Source organism: Scardinius erythrophthalmus (genome assembly GCF_964197995.2).
Source record: "Scardinius erythrophthalmus genome assembly, chromosome: 7".
Taxonomy (NCBI): Eukaryota; Metazoa; Chordata; class Actinopteri; order Cypriniformes; family Leuciscidae; genus Scardinius; species Scardinius erythrophthalmus.
The window spans coordinates 28,611,805-28,634,667 of NC_138227.1; the positions used below are offsets into that span (position 1 = coordinate 28,611,805).

Here is a 22,863-nt window from a genome sequence, read left to right on the forward strand (position 1 = left end):
TGATCATACTAGAGATCATCAGTGCCAATGGCTCTACGTCTACTTACGATGTTCTTGGGAAATGCAGCCCAGGTCATTGTGTGGGTGTGGTTGGACCTTCAAGCTCCACCCATTACAGTCAGAGAGTGGGAGCTGGACGTCAAGCTCCACCCATTGGCTCTGCAGTGAGTGAAGAAATTATGCAAAACTTCAGGACTGTGTGGGGTGGCAATACCAAAGCAAACAAGCATTCTAAACTATATTATTAAGCCTATATCATATATACTACATACTATAATTAAATACATAATATAGACGCAAGCAGCAATCATTGGGGTCCAAGCATCAATGGCCCCTCTGGATGATTAGCAATCTAATAGAAATTAATCTTATGTTGGTTTTACAGCAAACAAACTATACTGGAAGTTAGAGTTTGATGAAACGGGTTACAGCAACACATGGGTGTAAAAAGAAATCACTCCCTCTTACTGTTAGATTAAATGAGGTCAAAAATACCCCTCTAAAAAGGTTTACTGTCGTAAGGCATGTGATCATAATATAGGCCTATGTGGGCCTATGGGCCTGAAGGGAGAGACCTTTGTGTACAAGAGGCCATTTAGAGGTCAAAGGTCAACTACAGTAATTTATCCAAACTGTAAGAACATTTTATTAGTAAACCAGTAAGTCTGTAGAATATGCAGCAGGTTCAGAATTAAAAACTAGCCGTGTAACAAGTTTTGTACTTTGTATCTTGAAACAGACCCTCTTGTCAGTCACAAATGGTGATGTTTCTTGTCAGAAAATACTATATTGACTGATGTAACTGCATTGGTGTGATGAACCTCGACATTTGATAAGACTTGGTGGGCGTGAGCCTCACAGCAACAAATGTTCTGAGCTTTATGGAAACACCCTTTTCCTTTTCCTTTTTCTCTTCTTGCAAGTAGGTTATTTTCCCAATCCTCTGCAAGATAACTATTAAAAAGTATGTAGCATGTTAAAGTCATCCTCCATCACCGTCTGGTATGGAAACTGCTCTGGAGCTGACAGGAAGGCGCTGCAGCGAGTAGTTAAGTCTGCAAAGAAAATAACAACAAATGACAGCCTTCCTTCCCTAGATGACATCTATGTCAGCAGGTGCAGAAGCAGGGCATCAGATATTATGAAGGACTCCACTCACCCAGCGCATAAACTATTTACCACCCTTCCCTCTGGTAGAAGGCTGCGCAGCCTTAAAGCAAGAACTACAAGGCTAACATGCAGCTTCTTTCCAGAGGCAGTGAGGCTTATGAACTGTTTATTATGGTCAAGACTATTTTTAATGTTTTATATAGGTCTACGTTTTATATGTTTTATATAGGGTCTATTTTAGAATTGTAAATTGTTATTTATTTTGTATTATGCTGCTGGACCTGGGAAACAAATTTCGTTCCTTCATGTTTAACATGTTTGAATGACAATAAAGTGAAACTGAACTGAACTGAACTGAAAGTGCTTTAGAAGACTAAGAAAAACTGAAATATTTCAGTTTTAAACTAGAGTTGAGCGATGCTGCACATACAGTAATTATGGAAATTCATTTATTTAACCATTTAACTTTGGATTTTGTCTTTATATTGACCAAGGAACATGAAAGCACAGTTGTTACTTTATTTACTTTTCCAAGGTACAGTGTCTGTTTTTCTCTTTTAGGCATGTTTTGGTTATGTTGTGTCACAATAAAAGTTTATATGAAATTAATAATATAATTGAACAGAAATGTGCATAAATTGAGGCTTTTTCCAGGTTAGTCTAATTAGTGGAATCAAATAGCACATTCCCAAAATCTTACAAATAGAGGGAAAACTTTAACCTACACATAGCAGTCAAAACCGAATTTCATCTGATTCACACTCACAGGCTTATTCATCATGTTTTATTCAGGAATAAAATAATATAACACTATAAAACAGACATTAATATCCTCAATTCAATCAACATTTGAAAGAAACAGTCAAACCCACAAACCAATGTGCAGAAGCATTAGCCCATGTAAATTGTGTCTGTGTGGCATTTCAAGGGCGTTGTTGAGGGTAGGATATACATGTGCCTTCAAGGTGGCGATATCAAAGAACTACAAACAAGATGAATCCTTCCTTAAAATTACAACACCCAGATCACCTACTAGTATACAAATTCAGTATTGTCATGAAATAGCTGAAAACAATCTCTGTCTCCTAGCTCATAGACCTAATTTTTTTTTTCTTAGACTATAAATGAAAAGAGTTATTTCTAATTGCAAAATTACTGTGGAAGAGTGAATACATTTTTACTCCGACTCACTGAAGCTGAAGTAGCTCTATAGACCACATCCTAATCAGAAGGAAACTACAACATTATCATCATGCTGTTGGAATGCTCTCCCCACCCTCATCCGGAATGCAGAATCCCTGGCAACATTCAAAAGACAACTGAAAACCCATCTCTTCCATGAGCACTTAACCTATAAAAAAAAAAAAAAAAAAAAACATTTCTTTCCTTTTCCTTTAATCCTCCCTTATCGGGCTTATGCTACTCTGGACAATGCCTGAACTTCGTATTTTGAGCACTTCTTGCGTTGTTTTTGCCTCTTCATGATGACTTGCTTAATTTAGTCTTAAATTGTAAGTCGCTTTGTACAAAAGCATCTGCTAAATGACTAAATGTAAATGTAAAATGTAAATGTAAATCATAGACACTCTGAACATGCAGTCAATTTCATTGCTCACCAACTCAAGGAAACAGTACACCTGCAGGCTTACAGAGGGATTGACACATGTTGGTATACGTCATGACTGACATCAGTTAAATGGTGAGCAATGTGCTTTCTCAAGGAGATTTAGTCGAGATACCAAAAGAAGAGCGTTTATGTTGAGATCAAAAGACAATTAACAAAAAAATCCCAATAGTTTGGCTTCTTATATGTTTTCCGTAGTCACGGAGAGCTGAATCTTCTGTCTCAAACTACTACGTTTCGTGTATAATGTCCTGTGTACTAACAGAAAACAATAAGAGTGAAATGAAATTCTAAAAAGCTCAGCTTCAATGAACAAACAGTCATTAATGACACTTCTTGACTTTTGTCCCACAGGTGTTCTGCTGTTTGATACTTTAGCGTGGGAAGTGAGAAAAGTCATTCATGGTCTCCAAGGTTCCTGTCTGGTTATACCATATTCTTTCTCTTACACATCGTATCCACCCAAATACCCACGTAGAGTTAGTACATATATATACTGTATACATATACTGGCCCCTAATCATCAGAAATACTTACCACTTGCTCCATTTCTGTAAATCTGTTTTTATGAATGAATGACTCTCTCACCTGTTGCTCTAGTTTTTGTCAACACTCGTGTGCACCACCTGCTGGTGAGGAAGACGAACAGCTATGGAGATTCTCAATAGGCAATCTACTGATATTCCTGCCATTCCCATAAGTCAATTGTTGAAATTTCTGTCGAATTTGAACCACTGAATTTGTGTAAGCGAATTTGTAAAGCGAAATAAAAGGGACCGAAAATTGCCTGTCGAATATTATTGTCACAGAGTCACCAGATCAGCACGCTCCGCCCACTCGTTCACTCTCCCCGGAATTCTGATTCACCGCACCTGCACGTCATCATCAACACACTATAAAGAGGCACTTCTCCTTCACTCCCTTGTCTGGTCTCGTCCTTATGTGAACCTACAGACTCTACTCGATACTTATCGATTCCTACTTACCTCAAAGATTTCTCACCTGAACTTCTTCTCCGGTCATCATCTTCCCGTGTCGTCATCCGTCTTCTGTCTTCTGTCTCCAGCCATCAGCCCGCTGAATCCTCTTCCATCACCAGCAAACAAGATATCAAGATTATTGTTCAGCTAAGTTCATCCAGTTCTGATTCTCCAATTCATACTCGCCAGTCTACCATGTTGTTCCACTCCTGTCTGCTTCTCTCTGTATCGTGCAATTATAGGTTGTATTATTAAACAGAATACATATTTTGGAAGTGAAATCTGAAAGGTGAATATGGCTTATTTAATTTAATTATAAGACTGTGTGTGAAATGTTTTTTAATTAAAATATTCACAGATTAAACATACAACCATGTTAAATTTCAGCCCATAAAAATGCAAGCCCTAAAAATACAATGCATTAAAATGCAAGCAGGGTTAATGCAATGCATTTTTTTTTTCAGGTAGTGCAATTCAACAAGCTTTTTTTGTTCAAAAACATTTGTCATTGTTTTACTTCCATAGTTGTCCAACTTTGCAAACTTTCATATTGTTTATCATGTTAATATATGATGAACTACACTGGTGATTAAGGGCTGCAAAATAAATCATATTTTAGGCATAATTGTCTGCAATATTTGCCTGCTGGTTATTTATTCTGAAAACCTTCATTTTCATTTGACACTTGCATTTTCTTGCATTGGTAAAATTACTCCAAGCTTTCATGCTTGCAGTTGCCAAATGTCAAGAGTTTAAATCCCCCAATCTGAGCTTTGGATTTTAATGGATACATTTTCTGCCCAGTATTTGACTTTATCCTCCCAACCACGCCGCACATACTCTTTCTGAACTGAAAAAAAAGTGCTATTGATCTGAAAGCACAGGCAAACATGTAAGTAGGAACTGGCCATTTCCACTGTGATATTTTGATCAAATGAAACTGTAACAAAGCCAGTCTGTTTTTTTTTTTCTCACACAAATATTTTTGCTGTTTGCTAGATGACGTCAAATAAACCATGCCTCTCTTGATTTGTGCTGATGTGAAAGTCCAATAATTTTCAAAGTTTCTGAAATGACAATAATTGTGATTTAATAGTCATTATTTTTAGCAAAATAACTGTGAATTTAATTATTTTGATTATTAGCTATCGTGCAGCCCTATTTTTTGGTTATACTGCTGACATGAGGAACTGAACAAGTTTGTTAAAAATAATTTAAAAGTGGCTCAAAAAAGGTTACAAAGTTAGTTAAAAAAAACAACAAAAAAACACTCTAGTATCATTTGTTTACAGAGGCCACTCTAATGCAATGAAATTCAGACATTTTACGTGTCCAATTACATTTTGGAGCTACTGTTTTAGTATATAAAAAAATTATATAATGTATAGTACTAAGTATAATGTGTCTGTGAATTATAGCAAGTCCACAGCAGCCGAGCATCAATATTTATGGAGGTGAAAGGACGGGTGACAGCATCACAGTAATATGTTCGACTTTCCACACGTGTCCATACAGCAAACCAGACATCATTCTTAGCGGTACTGAAGGAACTGACCAAATAAACCATCAGCATTTTGAAGAAGGCCTGTGGAAAATCACTCTGACGCGCAAAGGCATCATAAAAGCAGAAAGCTTGACTATTAAGTGTTCTGTAACATATTATGGTGGCAAACCAGTGACAGCTACAGAGGTCAAAAGTGCTAAATGTGAGTAAACGCAAATATAAACTGCTTTGTGTGTTATTAATAAGTTCTATTTAAATGTCACATTTGAACCTATTTCAAGATCTCAATTTAATTTCAGGTGTTCATGATGAAATAACGATTGAGCCTGAACTGGCAGATGTCACAGAGGGCGTCGCAAAGAACTTCACTTGTTCCGTCTATCACTCCTGCCAGAGAGAGACTCCAACCATCACATGGAACTATGAGAACATGCAGGTCTCAACGGGGAGCAACACACTTTCTGGTTTAAATCGGGTCACCTATTCCACCATAACCTTTCTGGGTTCAAAAGACGATCATGGGAAGAAATTGATTTGCACTGCAAAATTTTCTGGAGGTAACAATGAAACCTCTGTTGCTAATTTATCAGCATCATGTATGATGTATGTGATCTCTCCATGTTTCTTTATTATAGTGCTATCTTATTTATTTATTTTTTTAATAAACTTGATAACTAAATAAATTTCAAATTCTGCCTTGTTGTAAAGTTTGCACAAACAGTGCTTGATCTGAGTTGAATGGTTCACAGAATTGTGTATACAGCAATGAGAATACTCTGTTTTTTAATCATAAGAAACAACATTTATTAGATAGTTACAATGTCAGATTGTATTGCAGACTTGAAATATATTATTTAAATGTTAGTTTGTCAGGAAGGTTTTGAGATTTCTGTATTTCCTCATTTAAATAAATAGGGAGTTCTGTGGGAGAGGCTCTCCATGGGAGATTCCAACCAGGAGGGACCTTCTGTCCCAGGATCGGGGGACAAACTTTTACCCCTAGAGATCCAGTTCATAGATTCTGGTCTGTTATTAATACCATCCTAAAGGCTAGGACTCCCTCTACTAGAAAGCTGTATGCTCTTAAATGGTATATTTTCTCATCATGCATGAGCAATGTCATCTTAGCCTAGCTTGATTGCCCAGTTGGTTCAGAACTGGAGTTTCTTCAAGATTATCTCTCAGCTGACTCCCGCTACCCTTAAGGTTTATGTGGCCGTTATTTCATTTTGCCACAACCAAAGTAAAGGGGTTTCAGTGGAGAAACATGTCCTGGTGTCCCGTTTCTTGTGTGGTGCTAGATGGCTGAGACCTGTCCGCAGACCATTGTATTGGACCACTGCAGATCTATTGTATTGAAAGGGTTGTTAGATGCTCACTTTGAGCACTTAGAGTCAGCCTCTGTCTTACCCTCAAGGTGGCTGTGCTGATTACTATTACCCCATTAAAATGGCTAGGAGACTTGCATGCCTTGTCCGTCACATCCTCCTGCCTGGATTTTGCCCCTGGACTGATCAAGGAGATACTACACCCTAAGCCGGATAATGTCCCTAAGGTGCCTTCTTCATCATTTCATCCAAGTCATGTCCAGTCAGGGCTGTTAGGATTTATGTCCACTGCTCAGGCCAGTGATATAAATCTGATCAACCTTTTGTCTGCTTTTGGAGGGAGCAACCGGGGTTCCGCTGCTTCCAAACAGACCATATCTCACTGGGTTTCGGATGTGGTCACTTTGGTGTATAAGGCACAAGAGGTCGCTTCGGCTCTTGGAGTTAAGGCCCATACTACCCGAATTATTCCTGCTTCTAAGGCGCTATCAAGAGTTGTGTATTTACGCAATGTTTGTGCTGCGGCAGGATGGCCCCCCCTGCACACTTTCATCAGGTCTTAAAGTGTGAATGTGGAGTCAACCCCAGGGTCTCTTAGGTCCTCTCGGAGTGACTCCTTCCTGTACTCTCAGTATGGTGGCTTGTGTATTGACGTTTCCATTGCGTCAACACCATGACGTGTGTCTCGTTCCCATTCTCAAAGAACCAGGTAATATACATAACCCAGAGACGTATTTTATATCCTTTCAGTGTACATCAGTTGTGCACTTGTGATTGTGGTGCATTGTGGGATTGAAAGAGTACACTCGATAATATCCACTATGGTTTCAGACACCACTACAAATGTCTGTCCACTCAAATAGTGCCGTATTTAAGGGTATAGTGGGTGATTTCGGACACAGTTCTGGTTTAATAGCACAGTACCTTGAGTATTGAGGCTTGTTACTGCATTTAATACTAATATGTTTTTAGCATAAGGCTCAAATGTGACACTTCACTAACACCAAAACCAACCATAAATAAAGCAGCCTAAAATGTTTTTACTTATTGTTTTCTACTCATTCTTTTACAGAGTATCAGAAGTGTTCTCCACACCAGACGCTCTTCTGAAATCACCTTGCTGCGATCGCGAGAGAGCACTTCAGTGGTGCAGCGTATTATTCAGTTGAGACACTTTAGTGCTATGACCTGGAATGTTTACAGAAGTGTTATCTGATTTAAATAATTTATTCCATTGTTTTGCTTGTTGTTGTCGTCTGTTGCCATTGAACAAGCAAGATGTGATGGTTGGTCGTGTTGTATTTGTCCTGCCCTTCCTCCACTGTGATTGGATGGCTGGGTAAAAAAGTGACAATGATGAGCGCTGTGCTTTACCCAAAGTTGAAAATTTTTCAATTCTTGGCGCCCAGTGCAGAATTCAGTGACCCACAGAATTAAGTGACCCTAGAAGGTGCTGTAGTGATGGTAGGGTTAGGACTGGGATTAGGAGCAGGTGGGACTAGCTCAAATACAGTGCCTACTAAGGTCACTTATTCCAGTGGGTCACAGAATTTGGCACAACGGCAGAAAAAAACGGCAAGCGTTCAGCGTGAAATGGGGGATGTGCGCAACAAACTTTTGTATTCTGTAAAACAGATTGCATCATTGTTTTACTCAAGATACCTTCAAAGGAGTGAGAAAATATGAGCATAATGCAGATTGATAGCTAAACATTTTTTTCTTCTTCTCAATAACATTTAAATATTTAAATCACATAAAAAAAGTTAGTACTGCTCTCAGTTAGTACTGCTGTTAACACTTTTTCCAGTAAGGAGAGAGACCAGTTGTCCTGTTTGTTCATGTGTCATTCGGCATAAAGCCTATAGACGCTCATGTCACACTGCTGGCATTTTTAAATATGTGGCGCTCCCATTTAAAACAATTGAAAAAAATATGCTGGCTTTGGTGGACTCACGACCTTACGCTACTCTCATATTTATACTATTGTTCTGCGCTCATAATTATCAATAAACAATAATACTTTCAGTTCTGTAATATTGATTAATCCCATTAATTAACTCATTAATTATATGGGATCATATGTCATTTTAGACCAATATCAGGAGGACGTGATGCTCAAGATCACAGCATTGACTCATTCCTGTGTGGTAATACCGTGCAGTTTCAAGATGGAAAAGGAATATGTCACCGGCCTCCAGTTTCTTTGGGTCACCAAAAAAGATGGCTACATGTTCCATACTAATACGGCCAACATCTTAGACAACTTCAAAGGCCGCACAAGGCTCCTGGGAAACCCGGATGAACAGAACTGTACTGTGGAGATGGATAAAGTGCAAACTGATGACAATGGGCCATTCTGCTTCACAGCAGAAAAAGAAAACAAGAAATACAGTTTCAACAACAGCTGTGTGTTCATTATAATGCAGGGTGAGGATTTGTACTTATACTTGTGAAAAGTTGCATTTACACCAAGTGTAATTCATCCATCACTTCCCAGAACTAATATAACATATTTGTGTTTCTTGTTAAAAAGCTTCTCCTGACAAACCTGTGATGTCATCCCTCCCTGAAGACATCGATCCCGGGACACGCGTCACCGTCAAATGCTCAGTCAACCACACATGACCCTCTCACCCTCCCAAAATCAGCTGGAGCGTCCCAACAGCCCGAGAAACTATCAGCCACAATCACATGGGTGGAGGCGTCTGGGAAACAGTGTCTGATGTGACCTTCATTCCAACTGGATATGAAGAGAAAGATGAAATTGTCTGTAGTGCCAGCTTTTGGGATGGTAAAACACAGAGTCATACTGCCATCCTGAGTGTTAAGAGTGAGTATCGACTGATACAGTTACATTCAAGACATTTTTGAGGATCTTTACTTGAATTTGTGTTCATGAGATTTTCTTTTTGCATTGTACTGTTTATTAATATGACTGGTCTAAAAGTCAAATGTATGATTTGTGAGAGATGTGACTATTAATTATTCAATAATATTATGATTGGGATTCAGGGGGTTGGATTTGGGCCTTATATCATTGCTTCTTCACTTGCATATATAAAAAGTTTGCATATATAAAAGGCGACACAGGTTTGGATGTTTTTTTTTGTTTTTTCTTATACTCATCCTTCAGAATATCTTTATTTTGAGGTCACCATCTCAAAACGACTAGTGCCATCTGGAGCTCAAAATATCGCTGTTTCTGCTTGCAACTTAAATTTTCTCTTTTTCTTAAAGGGATAGTTCACCCAAAAATGAAAATTAGCCCATGACTTACCCTCAAGTCATCCTAGGTGTATACGACATTCTTCTTTCAGACGAATACAATCAGAGTTATATTAAAACATGTCCTGGCTCTTCCAAGCTTTATAATGGCAGTGAATGGCTGTTTCTGTCCATAAAGGTGCATTTATCCATCAAAACCAAAATGCTCCACTTGGCTCTGGGGGTTAATAAAGGCCTTCTGAAGCGATGCGTTTGTGTAAGAAAAATATCCATATTTAAAACTTTACAAACTTGTGTTAACTTATGTTAAATTACGTTACTTTATGAAGTTTATGTATTTCTCGTGTGTATTTGAGCGACACAATTGTCAGAAACCACCAACATTCCATATCTTTGCTCTTTTCACTTCGTTAATGGCAGACCCACGGCCACTTCTTTATGATTGAAATGTTACAGCCACTGTGATTTCTTGAACAATAACACGTGAACATCAAAACATGCACACTCGTGAGGGTTTAAACTTATATTTATAGTCGTGATGAATTAACAGTTTGCATATTTAGAAACATATTGATGTATTCTCCTGTGTTTGCGTAGGCTTATTTACGTTACAAATCTGGTGAAATTGAGCACATTCCCAAACTCACAGCATATATGCTGACACGCACATTGAAGACCCGTCTACTCTGAGTCAACACAAAATAATTGAAAATGTTCTCATTAGATGTCAGGCCAGTTCTTCATTTCATCCCCCCACCGCAGGAGTGATAAATATAAACCATCACTGTGTTTAATAGTGTTTTGTGCGTGATCCCATAACATGGCTTCTTAGCGAAATGGAAGTCTTAACAGATTAAAAGCAAGTACGCCATCGTATTTACTTCCGCGTTGCAAAATAAAAAAAAAGGTTGATAGACCGCAGGGGTATGTGTTTTTAGCTGTGTAGCTAGCTGTTATGATCTTAGTATTCAGTGATATTATAACATTTTTTACTTGTTTAGTGTGATTTTGGGCCATCAAGGCTGTGCGTGTTTGTGGTGCGCTGCTAACGTTCAAGTAAGATTTAATGCATTGTGACTGACTGACTGAGGATGGAAAAATTGTTTTGTATCATTTGAATTAGAGCAATGGGTACAGTGCCCACATCTGTAAAAGCCCAAAGGAGGAGCCGGCAACCACATAGGTTTTGGTAGAGGATTCATGGTCGTATGAACCAACCTGTCTCTCAGTGAGCGAGGGCGCTTAAAAGTAATACGCGGCGGTTCCGCACAAATATCTTTAAGAGATGGATCGCTCTGCAGGATGTACCAGTGTTTCTTAATAACATGCTTTATTTTTCCACCAATATGAGAGAAATCTGTGGAGAAACAAAGTCTTTGTTTTGAGGCGCGTTTGGTTTTAGTCAAAAGATCTGAACGTTGCGTCATTCTAGCTCGTTCATAGGCTGCGGAGATATCGCTTTCAGTATAGCCCTTATTGCGAAAGCGCTCTGTCATTTCTACTGCTCCGCGCTCAAACTCGGCATCGCAACTACAATTTCTTCTAAGCCGTAAAAATTGACCAATAGGAATATTTTTAATAAGTTGTTTGGGATGATGGCTATCTGCTCTGAGGAGGGTATTTCTACTAAGAGGTTTACGATAGATTGATGTTTCTAAACCTCCTTGGGAATTTTTGTAAATAGTCAGATCTAAGAAATTAATATTGTCTGTAGAGTGTTCCACTGTAAATCTCAAAAAAGATGTGGTCGAATTGATGTAGGCCATGAAATTCTCCAATTCCAACGAAGTCCCTTTCCAAATGAAGAAAATATCATCAATGTATCTCTTCCAAAGAGGGATTTTAGGAAGAAACACATTATTCACAGGGTTATCAATAAATTTGGCTTCCCTTAGACCCATTACTAGGCATGCATACGACGGTGCAAAACAGCTCCCCATACTCACCCCCCGCTTCTGTAAATAATAATGGCCCGCATATTGGAAATAGTTCATCGTTAAAATAACTTCCGACAATGTCAGTAAAAATTCATTAGGAGGAACTATGTCAGTGGCCCGTCTTGCAAAGAAATGTAGTAACGCCTCAGTCCCTGCTTTATGAGGAATGCATGTATACAAACTTTGCACATCACAAGTTACCAACATGAAATCCTAGTCACATTCAAACGAATCCAAAAGTCTCAATATGTCAGATGTATCTCCTAAAAAAGATGGTAGTTCACATACATATTTTTTTCAAAAAGAAATCAAGATACTGTGACAAAGGTTCAGTTAGACAACCAATACTCGACACAATGGGCCTGAGTGGTGGGTCAATAAGGGATTTATGTACTTTAGGAAGTCCATAGAACACAGGACATACTGGATGTTTTACAGTCAAAAAATCTTTTTCTTTATCAGTAATCCAATCCCTATATAGTGCCTTCTCCAATAACTGGTCAATCGCCGTTTTGTGCTGTTCTAGGGGATCACGAGTTAACATAGTGTAACAGTCTTTGTCATTAAGTTGGGACATGATACTCAAGTTGTATTTATCAGTACACATTACAACAATCGAACCCCCTTTGTCAGCCGGGCGAATAAGAATATCTGATCTCTTTTCTAGTTCCTTCAAGCTCTTCATTTCGGAATGTGACAAATTCATTCTTTCTTGACGTGCTTTTTTGCATAACTTAGTGAACTCATTTTCTACTATGTTTTTATATGTAGTAATGGAAGGATTCAGATTAGAATAGGGAACAAACAAAGATTTCTTTCTGAAAGGTGTATTCTCTCTAGTGAGTGACTCTGTGCTCTCAACTGTGGAAATTAACTGGACCGAATTACCAATAGTGGGCCTAGGTACACTAGGTTTAAGAGAGAAAAAATTCTTAAGTTGAAGTGATCGGAAGAATTTAAACGAATCTACCTTGAGTTTGAATGGATTAACAGCGTTGGTAGGGCAGAAAGATAAACCTTTACTTAGAACTTTAGTCTCTCTCTTCACACTTAACTATTTTAGGCCCGATTTTCAATCGCTGACAGGTTTTGTGAGATTGCTGACAAATGCCCAAAATCATGGGCAAATCGGTGCTTGTTCACATGAGTGAAAATCACACAGTGTGAATTATCAAAGATGCGATCTGAGTGCACTGAGATTGTGCACGGGGAGCGCTTCCGGCGTAACACGAGGCCGGTTCCGGGAAAACGCGGAAGCAGGGAGAAGCAATCATAGATATCATATAAAGGCCCTGTCCCAAATGGCACACTCCGGACTTGTGGACTTCCTCAGAGTCCACACTTTGGTGACGTCATGTAGTGCAGACCTATAGGGCCCTTGGCGCGAGTCCACGAGGGCGCATTGAGAGGTATTTTTGGGACAGACTCGATCGTCACGCCGGAAATAACGGCCTGTTTTTTTTTTTTTTTTGCATTACAATATATAATATCAAGAAACCTGAAGGATCTGGAGAAGGCGGAAGGACCATCAGAATTGAGACTGGTTTCAACAATATAGGTGACCAGTTCAGAAAGAGCCATAAGAAAGATGACTGGTTGAATCGTTTCACTCTGTGACTCTTTCTCAAGCCTTCTGAGGTGGAGTTTCTCTCTGTTGTAAAGATGAATGAGACACAAATGATGGTATTTCAGCTCCTGTGCAATGGCATCAGCACCACTTAGTTGAGACAATAATTTAGCATCATTCAGTGTTTGTGCACATTCATGTAGTCTGTCATTCAGTTGCAGTGTCATTACCTGACGTAGGTCAGATTCAGGAGATATGTTATCACAAAGAAAGCAAACCTGATCATCTAGACTTTTCTGTCTGCATCATGGTTCTGCGATGCTTTGTTTGGCCTTCATCTTTCTCACTACATTGAGCATCGGATTGTTGCTTCTGGGCACGAAGTAACTTTGTGTTGTTGAACCGAAGTCGACAATTGTAGTGATACTTCGCTTGGTTCCTTCTCAAAGTAGCTTCTATACCACCACCTTGATCCAATCGTTCCAGGTCCAGGGTCATTGGCATTTTGTTCATCTTGTGAAAGAGTGGAATGTTGGTGGCAATCATTTTATAGCCATCATGTTGAGAAACATGATGGCTAGGTGGTGATTGGAGGGGTTCCTTTGTGTCTGTCTGACAAAGACAACATTTCATCCAATCAGTTGGCCTCTTGGCTGACATGGGATTTTCATTTGCCATTTTGGAGGTTTGTTGTCTGATTAAGGCCGAGGGGTTATCCTTTTACCACCTCAATCATAGACATAGTACACATTCAGGTATGGGATACAACTAGGTACAGGTCACCTACACCTAGCCCAATCATTCAGCCAGTGCCATTTAAGTCCTGTATGATCTGTACACCTTCCAGGTAAGCATACATGAACAAGTCATGTATTGCCCCGCTTACCCTTGGCTCGGCTCTCCTGCGCTGGCACAACCTGTCAATTCAGGTGCGGCTATCTAACTACATATATTACTAGCTAATTGATGAGGGGCTGTTAGACAGCATTTGGGACACTAAACTTAGCTATACTATTACTACTAGTCAAGAACTACAGTGTAAGTAAAACTAGATCAGCTGACACTGAACCCCATGCTGAGTTCCACAGCAGTGAAGTCACCAGTGTGCCCTGGTTGTGTAATGACGTTTACTCTATTAAACAAAACCTTCCTTAACACATTAAATTGAGCTCTGACAGAAATGGTGGCCATCTTGAAAATGGTCGCCATCTTGAATTTTTGAGTGGCACACATCTTTTTCCATGATAACGTTCCTTTAAGAATATTTGTACCAAATTTCATGATAGCATCACCATTTGAAAAAAAAAAAAATTAAGGATTCAAGAAAAATGCCGGCCATCTTGAAAAATGTTTGCCATCTTGAATTTTTGAGGGACAAGCACTGTTTTCCAAAAAAACATTCTGAAGAGAGTATTTTCACAAAATGTTATGCCTACATCACTGTTTGAACGATTGACATAATGAGCATTTGACAGAAATGGCGGCCATCTTGAAAAAATGGCCGCCGTGTTGAATTTTTGGATGGCCAACGCCTTTTTCCCAAAGAGTGACCCTTAGAGAGTATCTGTGCCAAATTTCATGCTTTTATACCAATTTGAACAATTCTCTTGAAATATGCCATTAATCTGCTGCACTATTAGGTGTTAGTTGCCAACAGCACAGCAGCTCCAGACACAGAATGAGGCTCAAAACCAGTGTTACTCACATGTGGAGCAGAATCAGAACCAACAAATTGCAAATGCTTTTGGACATGCATCAATTGCTTTCATACAACTCTCTGCTGTTTTATAACATTATCATTTGCTTATGTCATGTCAGTCAAAATGAACTATACTTGTGAATGCTGAATAGTCATTCCATATAAAACTAATAGTCCTCATTTCATTGCTTGAGTCATTACATACAAAAATGTTGAACTAGTTGTCAAAATCTGTCAAGCAAATTTTACACTTTTTTTAAATCTTTTTTTTTTTTTCTGAAAATGTCTCCTAAATTGAGCAATTGACCAAGAGATGATATTCGCTGTGATGTAGATGAAATATGTGGCCAGAAAGAGAGAAACGTCTGGATGTGCATGAATGATTACAGTCCTATGTATGTTGTATGTTCAGTTCCAATATGTACTGCAATATTGTGTACAGTTGTGCACAGCTCTACCCAAAGGGAGTTTATGTTTGTTGTAAATAAGGGTGTATATTTTCTTTTGCACAATGCTGTGAACAAATTAGAATTGCAAAGAGCATATGCAGTAAAAATGTGAAACATACATATTCAGTGTCTTGTACTCAGTTACCTCACTAAATACAGTAATGTGTAACTTTACTGTATTTTTCAAACGGCTGTGCAAATAGTATATAGTGCTGTCTTGAGCATTTTCAGGTAGTGTCACCAAGATCTGACTTTTTTGCATTGGAAAATATTTACAGAGTAAACTGTCATAATGAAAACATGACAAAGCCATTTGACTATTTTGTTCATAAACAATGGTGTTAGGACTTTTCATCTTGATGACACTGACACTTTCATTGACATGAATACTTGCTTTTGAGGAATGAGCTATCCATTTTGAGCAAGTGACAGGCTTTTGCAGGTTATCAACTAGGTTTTGCAGTTTGTACTAATTGTTTTGAGAACAGCATTAACTGTTGTGCAAATTTAAATAGTGATGTGAGAAATGCACCAAAGCGACCGAGAAAAACTGTAATAAATAGATTCGACTATTCTTTAACCCAACTGTGGCCTCACTGGTTAATCAATAAACCCAATTCCTTTGTGAACAAGAGGCCAATTAGAGGTCAAAGGTCAACTACATTAATTAAATTGTACTGTAATTCATTACTGATTGTGATTAGACCTAATGCTCTCAGAAATAATAATCTTTGTAACAATAGTGAAAGAAAACTTGTATAATCCTTATCTGACACAATAGCAGGTTCAGAACACGTTTTGTACTTTGTTTTTAAATATACCACTTGTATTTTAAAGATCGTAAAACAGACCCTTTTGTCAGAGTCACAAATGGTGATGTTTTTTTGTCAGGAAATGCAGTATTTGACCTATGTCACTATACAAGTGCATTGGTGTGATGAGCCTCGACAAGGAAATCTTTTTTTTCATCTTGGTGGGCATAAGCCTCACAGCAACAAATGTGCTGAGCTTTATGAAAAACACCCTTTTCCTGTATTTCACTTATCTAATTTTTATTTTTCTCTTCTTGGAAGTAGGATCTTTTCCCAGTCCTCTACAGAGGACTTCTAAGAAGGTAAGAATGAAAAAAAAAAAAAAACGCTTTAGAAGAAGTGAGAGGAAAAAATATAAAGGTCTTTAAGAAAGCTAAAATGTAAGTGGTAAACTAGAGTTGAGCAATGCTGTACAGAATGCTGGACATTCATTAATTTAACCATTATTAGCATGTAATTTTGGATTTTGTCTTTGTATTGACCAAGGAACATGAAAGCACAGCTGTTACTTCATTTACTTTTCCAAGGTAAAGTGTCTGTTTTTTCTGTTATATTCTGTTATATTTATTAACATCATTTAACAGAAATGTACATGTACATGAATTAAAATAACATAAATCGAGGATTCTCAGGTTAGTCTTCTCAGTACACTCAAATACCACATTCGCAAAATGTTACACACACAGGGAAAACGTTAGTCAAAAGCAAAATTATAGCCTACGTCTGATTCAAACTCAGAGTCATTCATTTTTTTCAGGAATAAAATAATTTGAAGCTATAAGGCAGTCACTAATATCCTCAATTCAATCAATAGTTTCAACAAGCCAATGTGCAGAAGCATTCGCCTATGCAAAGTAAATTGTGTCTCTGTGTGGCATTTCGAGGGTGTTCTCAAGGGTACGAGATACATGTGCCTACAAGGTGGGGATATCTATGGCTAAAAACAAACTCTAGGGCTTTTCACACTGTGTTTCATATCTGTAACATAAGGCCCTTACACAACACCGTTTTCAACTAAAAATGTAAAATTTTGTATGGGTTTTGGCCGTTCATTTACACGACAACAGCGTTTTGGGTGGCTGGAAACGCAAACTTTTGAAAATGGTCTCCGTGTGAACAACAAAAATGCAAATCTCATGCACATGCATACGTGTTTAGTCTAAAGTGTTTCATCATCATCTAATGGCCTGGCAGCAGAATACAGTGTTTTTAGTCATTTTTGTGGATTTTTCATTAATAAAAGCGGATTTCTGCACTTTTATTAATCTTTATGTCTCAATGAAGCTGATTGACTTTGCGTGAACTTTTGTACTTGATGTGAGATGGGGGCGAAAACCAAAACGTTTCCAGTAGACAGACCACAAGTAGCTGAAATGTCTCAGTTATAGTGGTAAGCAAATGTTATCTAGGCTAAACATCTTGCAGATGGGGGCCGTTTCTTTCTTGTGCATTGTATTGAGATCAACAACTTTCTGACACGTATGGGGTACGATGCAATATGCGTATGGGCCCCCACTCCAGGGTGTGAAACCATGACAGTTAGATATTTTTGTGTCTTGAGAGATGGATGCGACATACTATGAAAGAGCAACTTAGCCCTGTTCTGATAAGCAACTGCATAAGAGGGAGATCAACTTCTGTAGAGGTCGGTCTATACCTTGGCCTAGACCTCGCTCCTTTGGCAACCTGTCTTTTCAAAGACAGATCTCTCAACCACTTTACTTATCTTTAGGCAAGAATATTATACACAAAGTGTGACTTATATTTTAATTAGAAACATTAGAAGTGATTTTCATGTTATGTTTCTTTATTAAACTTTTAATCCTGATTATGGATGAATTATTATTTCTCATTTATTATTTGATTGTCTGCTAAGAAATAAAATTAGATTTAATCATCTGACTAGATCTCCTCCTTGCATCAGTGGTGCCAGACATGTTCAGTGTTAAATGAAGTTGTGCTTTGGACACTCACAGAAACACAGCGCATTGTATAAACAGTCAGTTCAGCATTTGAGGGGAAAAATATTAAATAGTGACAGAAAACACGACAATATATATTAATGTATGATCATGGATATGCTGGAGCCTTTACATTAACATGTTGCATGTAGCGTTCGGCCAATCGTTGACACTCCAAATATGCGAAGGATGATAATGACCCAGGGTTAACTATTTCAAGTGTGAAAAAATAAGTGTGGCTTTTGTGTCATGTCATATAATTGTATCAAGATCTTGACTTAAAAGTTGCTTTTTATTAGATTAGAAGGGGAAATAATTTATTTTTAATCACATTTCTAAACTGCTGCTAACCTAATTTCTTTTTACTCTGACTCACTTAAGCTAAAGTAGCTCTTTTATGTCAGTGATAGACCTTTTCAATGTCAGAAGGAAGCTACAACATTATTGTCATAGACACTAGTGAATAAACATGTAGTCAATTTTATTGACAGCCAACCTGAGTAAACAGGATGCCTGCAAGATTAGAGAAGGATGCTTTACATGTCGATAACATTTTGTGACTGACCTCAGTTAAATGATAAGCAATGTTTTTCTTTTGCGAGGAAATTAATTTGAGATCACAATAGAAGAATGTTTCTGTTGCGATCAAAAGACAATTTAGAAGTGATCACGAGAAAAAAAAATCCCAATTAAATTTTCTTATAGATAATTTTGTTGAAATCATAGTGTGAATCCATTTAAATAATGGAAACAGATTCTATTTTGCCTTGTTGATGTCAAATTTAGCGAATCAGTAACTTTCTCATACAATTCATCTCTTTTTATCCAAAGGTCAAATTAGCAATGAGAAATTTTAAAAATCATAACCAAACATACAATACATATTTACACTAAAAGTTTACAGCAGTCACAAAGAGCTGAATCTACTGACGCTTGTTCAAACTATGTGCACTAGTTACAGTTTTTCTCAGTCGCTTTATTGGTGCATTTCTCATAACGTCTCGGTTACTGATGTAACCCTCGTTCCCTGAAGGAGGGAACGGGAGACGTAACGTCGACGTGACAACGTAATTGGGATCACTTCAGGGAGCCCTATCAACTTCGAGTGTCTAGAGAACGAGCCAATGAAAGTTGGCGTGCGTGAATCGCGTCACGCGCCCCCGCCCCGCCGCGCGGGTATAAACAGGAAGCGGGCGCACGCACACATTGTTTTTCGCTGAGGAGCCGAGATTTGTGACGGCCATGCAGCGATGGTCAGCAACGGTGGCGACGGGACGTTACGTCTCCCGTTCCCTCCTTCAGGGAACGAGGGTTACATCAGTAACCGAGACGTTCCCTTTCAGTCGCTCACGTTCGACGTAACGTCGACGTGACGACGTAATTGGGATCCCATGGAAAACGCCACGGTTGCTGCCACATCCAGCGCCCTACGCAAGACTCTCAGACCCCCAACTGCTGGGGCGGAAGACCTGCGTAGAGAGAGTTCAACTGCTGTTCCATTATACCCCACACAGCGGAACTCTTGGATAACACTGGGAAAGCGTACCTCTCCAGGGGAAAGAACGCTGCGGAGCCACATCCTGCCCGAAGGGAGGTAACATGTGGAGAATACACATATGGACTGGCCGAAGGGGCAGTGCGACATATGGAATGTCACTGGGGTGGCTCCACCCGAAGGGGGAGACCACCGGACAGTGACGGCAGAGCAGACTCTGCCATGGGAAGACACGGGCTCACCGCAGGGAGCTGGTCGTGGAAGAATACACATATGGGATCGCCGCAGGGATCACCACATATGGAACCCAGCCTAGCACAAGTTACACAAGCATACGAGCACTAGGCCTGGCGTCGGACGCTCCGCAACGTCCAACTGCCGAAGGGGTGCGGAGGAACTCACAGGGTTCGCCAATGGGGAACTCGACTGGAGTAAAAAGCGCACGTATCCGTTCCTAGGAAGGGAGTGGCGCAGCAAGCCGACACTAGAGCGGGAACTTCTGTGTTACCGGCTAGTAGAAGCAAGCACACAGGAAGAAACCGGCTCAACACGTAAGCTATAAAACCTAGCGAACGTGTTAGGTGTCGCCCAGCCCGCAGCTCTACAGATGTCTGTCAGCGAGGCGCCGTGAGCCAGCGCCCAGGAAGAAGCGACACTCCTAGTGGAGTGGGCTTTCAACCCAGGCGGGCAGGGCACGCCTTGGGCTTCGTAAGCCAAGGCGATGGCATCCACTATCCAGTGGGCCATCCTCTGCTTGGAGACAGCCTTCCCTTTCTGCTGGCCTCCGTAACAGACGAAGAGCTGATCTGAGGTCCTGAGGCTTTGCGTTCTGTCCACGTACAGACGCAGAGCGCGAACGGGACAGAGAAAAGCCAGGGCTGGGTCTGCCTCCTCCGAAGGCAGCGCTTGCAGGTTCACTACCTGGTCCCGGAAGGGAGTGGTAGGAACCTTGGGCACGTATCCGGGCCGGGGTCTCAGGATGACGTGAGAGTTATCCGGGCCGAATTCTAGGCACGATTCGTCGACCGAAAATGCATGCAGGTCCCCTACCCTCTTGATAGAGGCCAATGCAACCAGGAGTACTGTCTTACAGGACAGAATTTTTAACTCAGCTGATTGCAGAGGCTCAAAGGGTGGTCTCTGAAGTGCCGAAAGGACCAGAGACAAGTCCCAAGAGGGTATAGAGAGTGGGCGAGGAGGATTCAGTCTCCTCGCTCCCCTCAGGAACCTGACGATCAGGTCATGCTTTCCCAAAGACTTACCATCAACAGCATCGTGATGTGCGGCAATAGCGGCAACATACACTTTAAGGGTGGAGGGAGATAGCCTTCGCTCCAGCCCTTCTTGCAGGAAGGAAAGCACGGCTCTGATCGAGCAAGATCGGGGGTTCTCCTCATGAGAGGAGCACCAGTCAACGAACAGGTTCCACTTCAGAGCATAGAGGCGCCTCGTAGAGGGGGCTCTAGCGGAAGTGATGGTGTCAACTACCGCAGGGGGTAGGTCACTTAGAACCTCCGCGTCCCGTCCAGGGACCAGACATGGAGTTTCCAGAGGTCTGGACGCGGGTGCCATAGGGCGCCCCGTCTCTGAGAGAGCAGGTCCTCTCTCAGAGGAATGGGCCAGGGAGGGGCTGTCGCGAGGAGCACTAGTTCCGGGAACCAGGTCCGGTTGGGCCAATACGGCGCAACTAACAAGACCTGCTCCTCGTCCTCCCTGACTTTGCACAAGGTCTGTGCAAGAAGGCTCACTGGGGGAAGCGCATACTTGCGAAGGCCCCGGGGCCAGCTGTGTGCCAGAGCATCCGTGCCGAGGGTCCCCTCGGCCAGAGAATAGAACAACTGGCAATGAGACGTGTCCGGGGCGGCAAACAGATCTACCTGAGCGGTCCCGAAGCGCCTGAAAATCAGCTGGACCACCTGGGGATGGAGTCGCCATTCTCCCGGTAGCACCTGCTGCCGTGAGAGCTTGTCGGCTGCACGGTTGAGCAGGCCCGGAATGTAAACGGCACGAAGCGACCTCAGATGCTTCTGACTCCAGAGGAGGAGATGGCGGGCGAGTTGTGACATGCGGCGGGAGCGTAGACCACCTTGGCGGTTGATGTACGCAACGGTCGCAGTGCTGTCCGTACGGACCAGTACGTGCTTGCCTAGTAGCAGCGTTTTGAAACGGCTCAGTGCAAGACGTACTGCTAACAACTCGAGGCAGTTGATGTGCCAATGCAGTTGAGGCCCCGTCCACAGACCTGAAGCTGCATGCCCGTTGTACGTGGCCCCCCAGCCGGTGGTAGAGGCATCCGTGGAGACCACAGAGTGCCTGGACACTTGTTCCAGGGGAACACCTGCCCGCAGGAACGAAGGGTCCGACCACAAGCTGAGAGTTTGGCGACAGTGCGGAGTCACTTGGACCCGGCACGAGCCGCTCTGCCACGCCCATCTCGGGACTCGATCGTGGAGCCAGTGTTGGAGCGGCCTCATATGAAGCAATCCGAGCGGCGTAACTGCGGCTGCAGATGCCATATGCCCCAGGAGCCTCTGAAACAGTTTCAGTGGTGCCGCTGTTCTGCGTTTGAGCGTGCTCACGCAGTTCAACACTGACTGGACACGGGCCTCTGTGAGGCGCGCTGTCATGCTGATCGAGTCCAACTCCATACCGAGAAAAGAGATCCTCTGCCCGGGGGTGAGTTTGCTCTTTTCCCAGTTGACCCGAAGCCCTAGGTGGCTGAGGTGACTGAGCACCATGTCCCTGTGTTCGCACAACTGCTCTCTCGACTGGGCCAGAATAAGCCAGTCGTCGAGGTAGTTGAGGATGCGAACACCACGCTCGCACATGGGAGCAATGGCCGCCTCCGCGACTTTCGTGAAGACGCAGGGCGACAGGGCCAGCCCGAAGGGTAAGACCTTGTACTGATATGCCCGTCCCTCGAACGCAAAGCGGAGAAACGGTCTGTGTCGAGGGAGAATCGAGACATGAAAGTACGCGTCCTTCAGGTCGATCGCTGCAAACCAATCTTGGGGACGGATGCATTTGAAAATGCGTTTCTGCGTAAGCGTCTTGAACGGTAGCCTGTGAAGGGACCGGTTCAGGACGCGCAGGTCCAAGATTGGTCGTAACCCACCACCTTTCTTGGGTACAATGAAGTACGGGCTGTAGAAGCCGGTCTTCATATCGGCTG

At 41.2% G+C, this 22,863-nt stretch overlaps 2 protein-coding genes across 2 annotated transcripts in view; both read left to right on the forward strand.

Annotated features, from left to right (window-relative positions):
• Positions 1 to 48: 48 nt before the first annotated feature.
• On the forward strand, positions 49 to 10,539 carry LOC308693788 (sialic acid-binding Ig-like lectin 11; the record flags this gene model as incomplete). The annotated part of the gene is given in 8 exon segments (XM_081370886.1): positions 49 to 164; positions 5,230 to 5,420; positions 5,518 to 5,654; positions 6,134 to 6,242; positions 8,638 to 8,973; positions 9,080 to 9,168; positions 9,172 to 9,376; positions 10,496 to 10,539. Coding segments are annotated over 8 exon segments (1,227 nt in total).
• Positions 10,540 to 16,725: 6,186 nt separating this feature from the next.
• Positions 16,726 to 22,863, forward strand: part of LOC308693789 (uncharacterized protein) — a gene marked incomplete at both ends in the record, with an annotated part of 38,353 nt that continues 32,215 nt past the window's right edge. The window contains one exon of the mRNA XM_081370887.1: positions 16,726 to 16,762. Coding sequence (XP_081227013.1) covers positions 16,726 to 16,762 — 37 coding nt within the window. The remainder of the gene's footprint in view (positions 16,763 to 22,863) is intronic.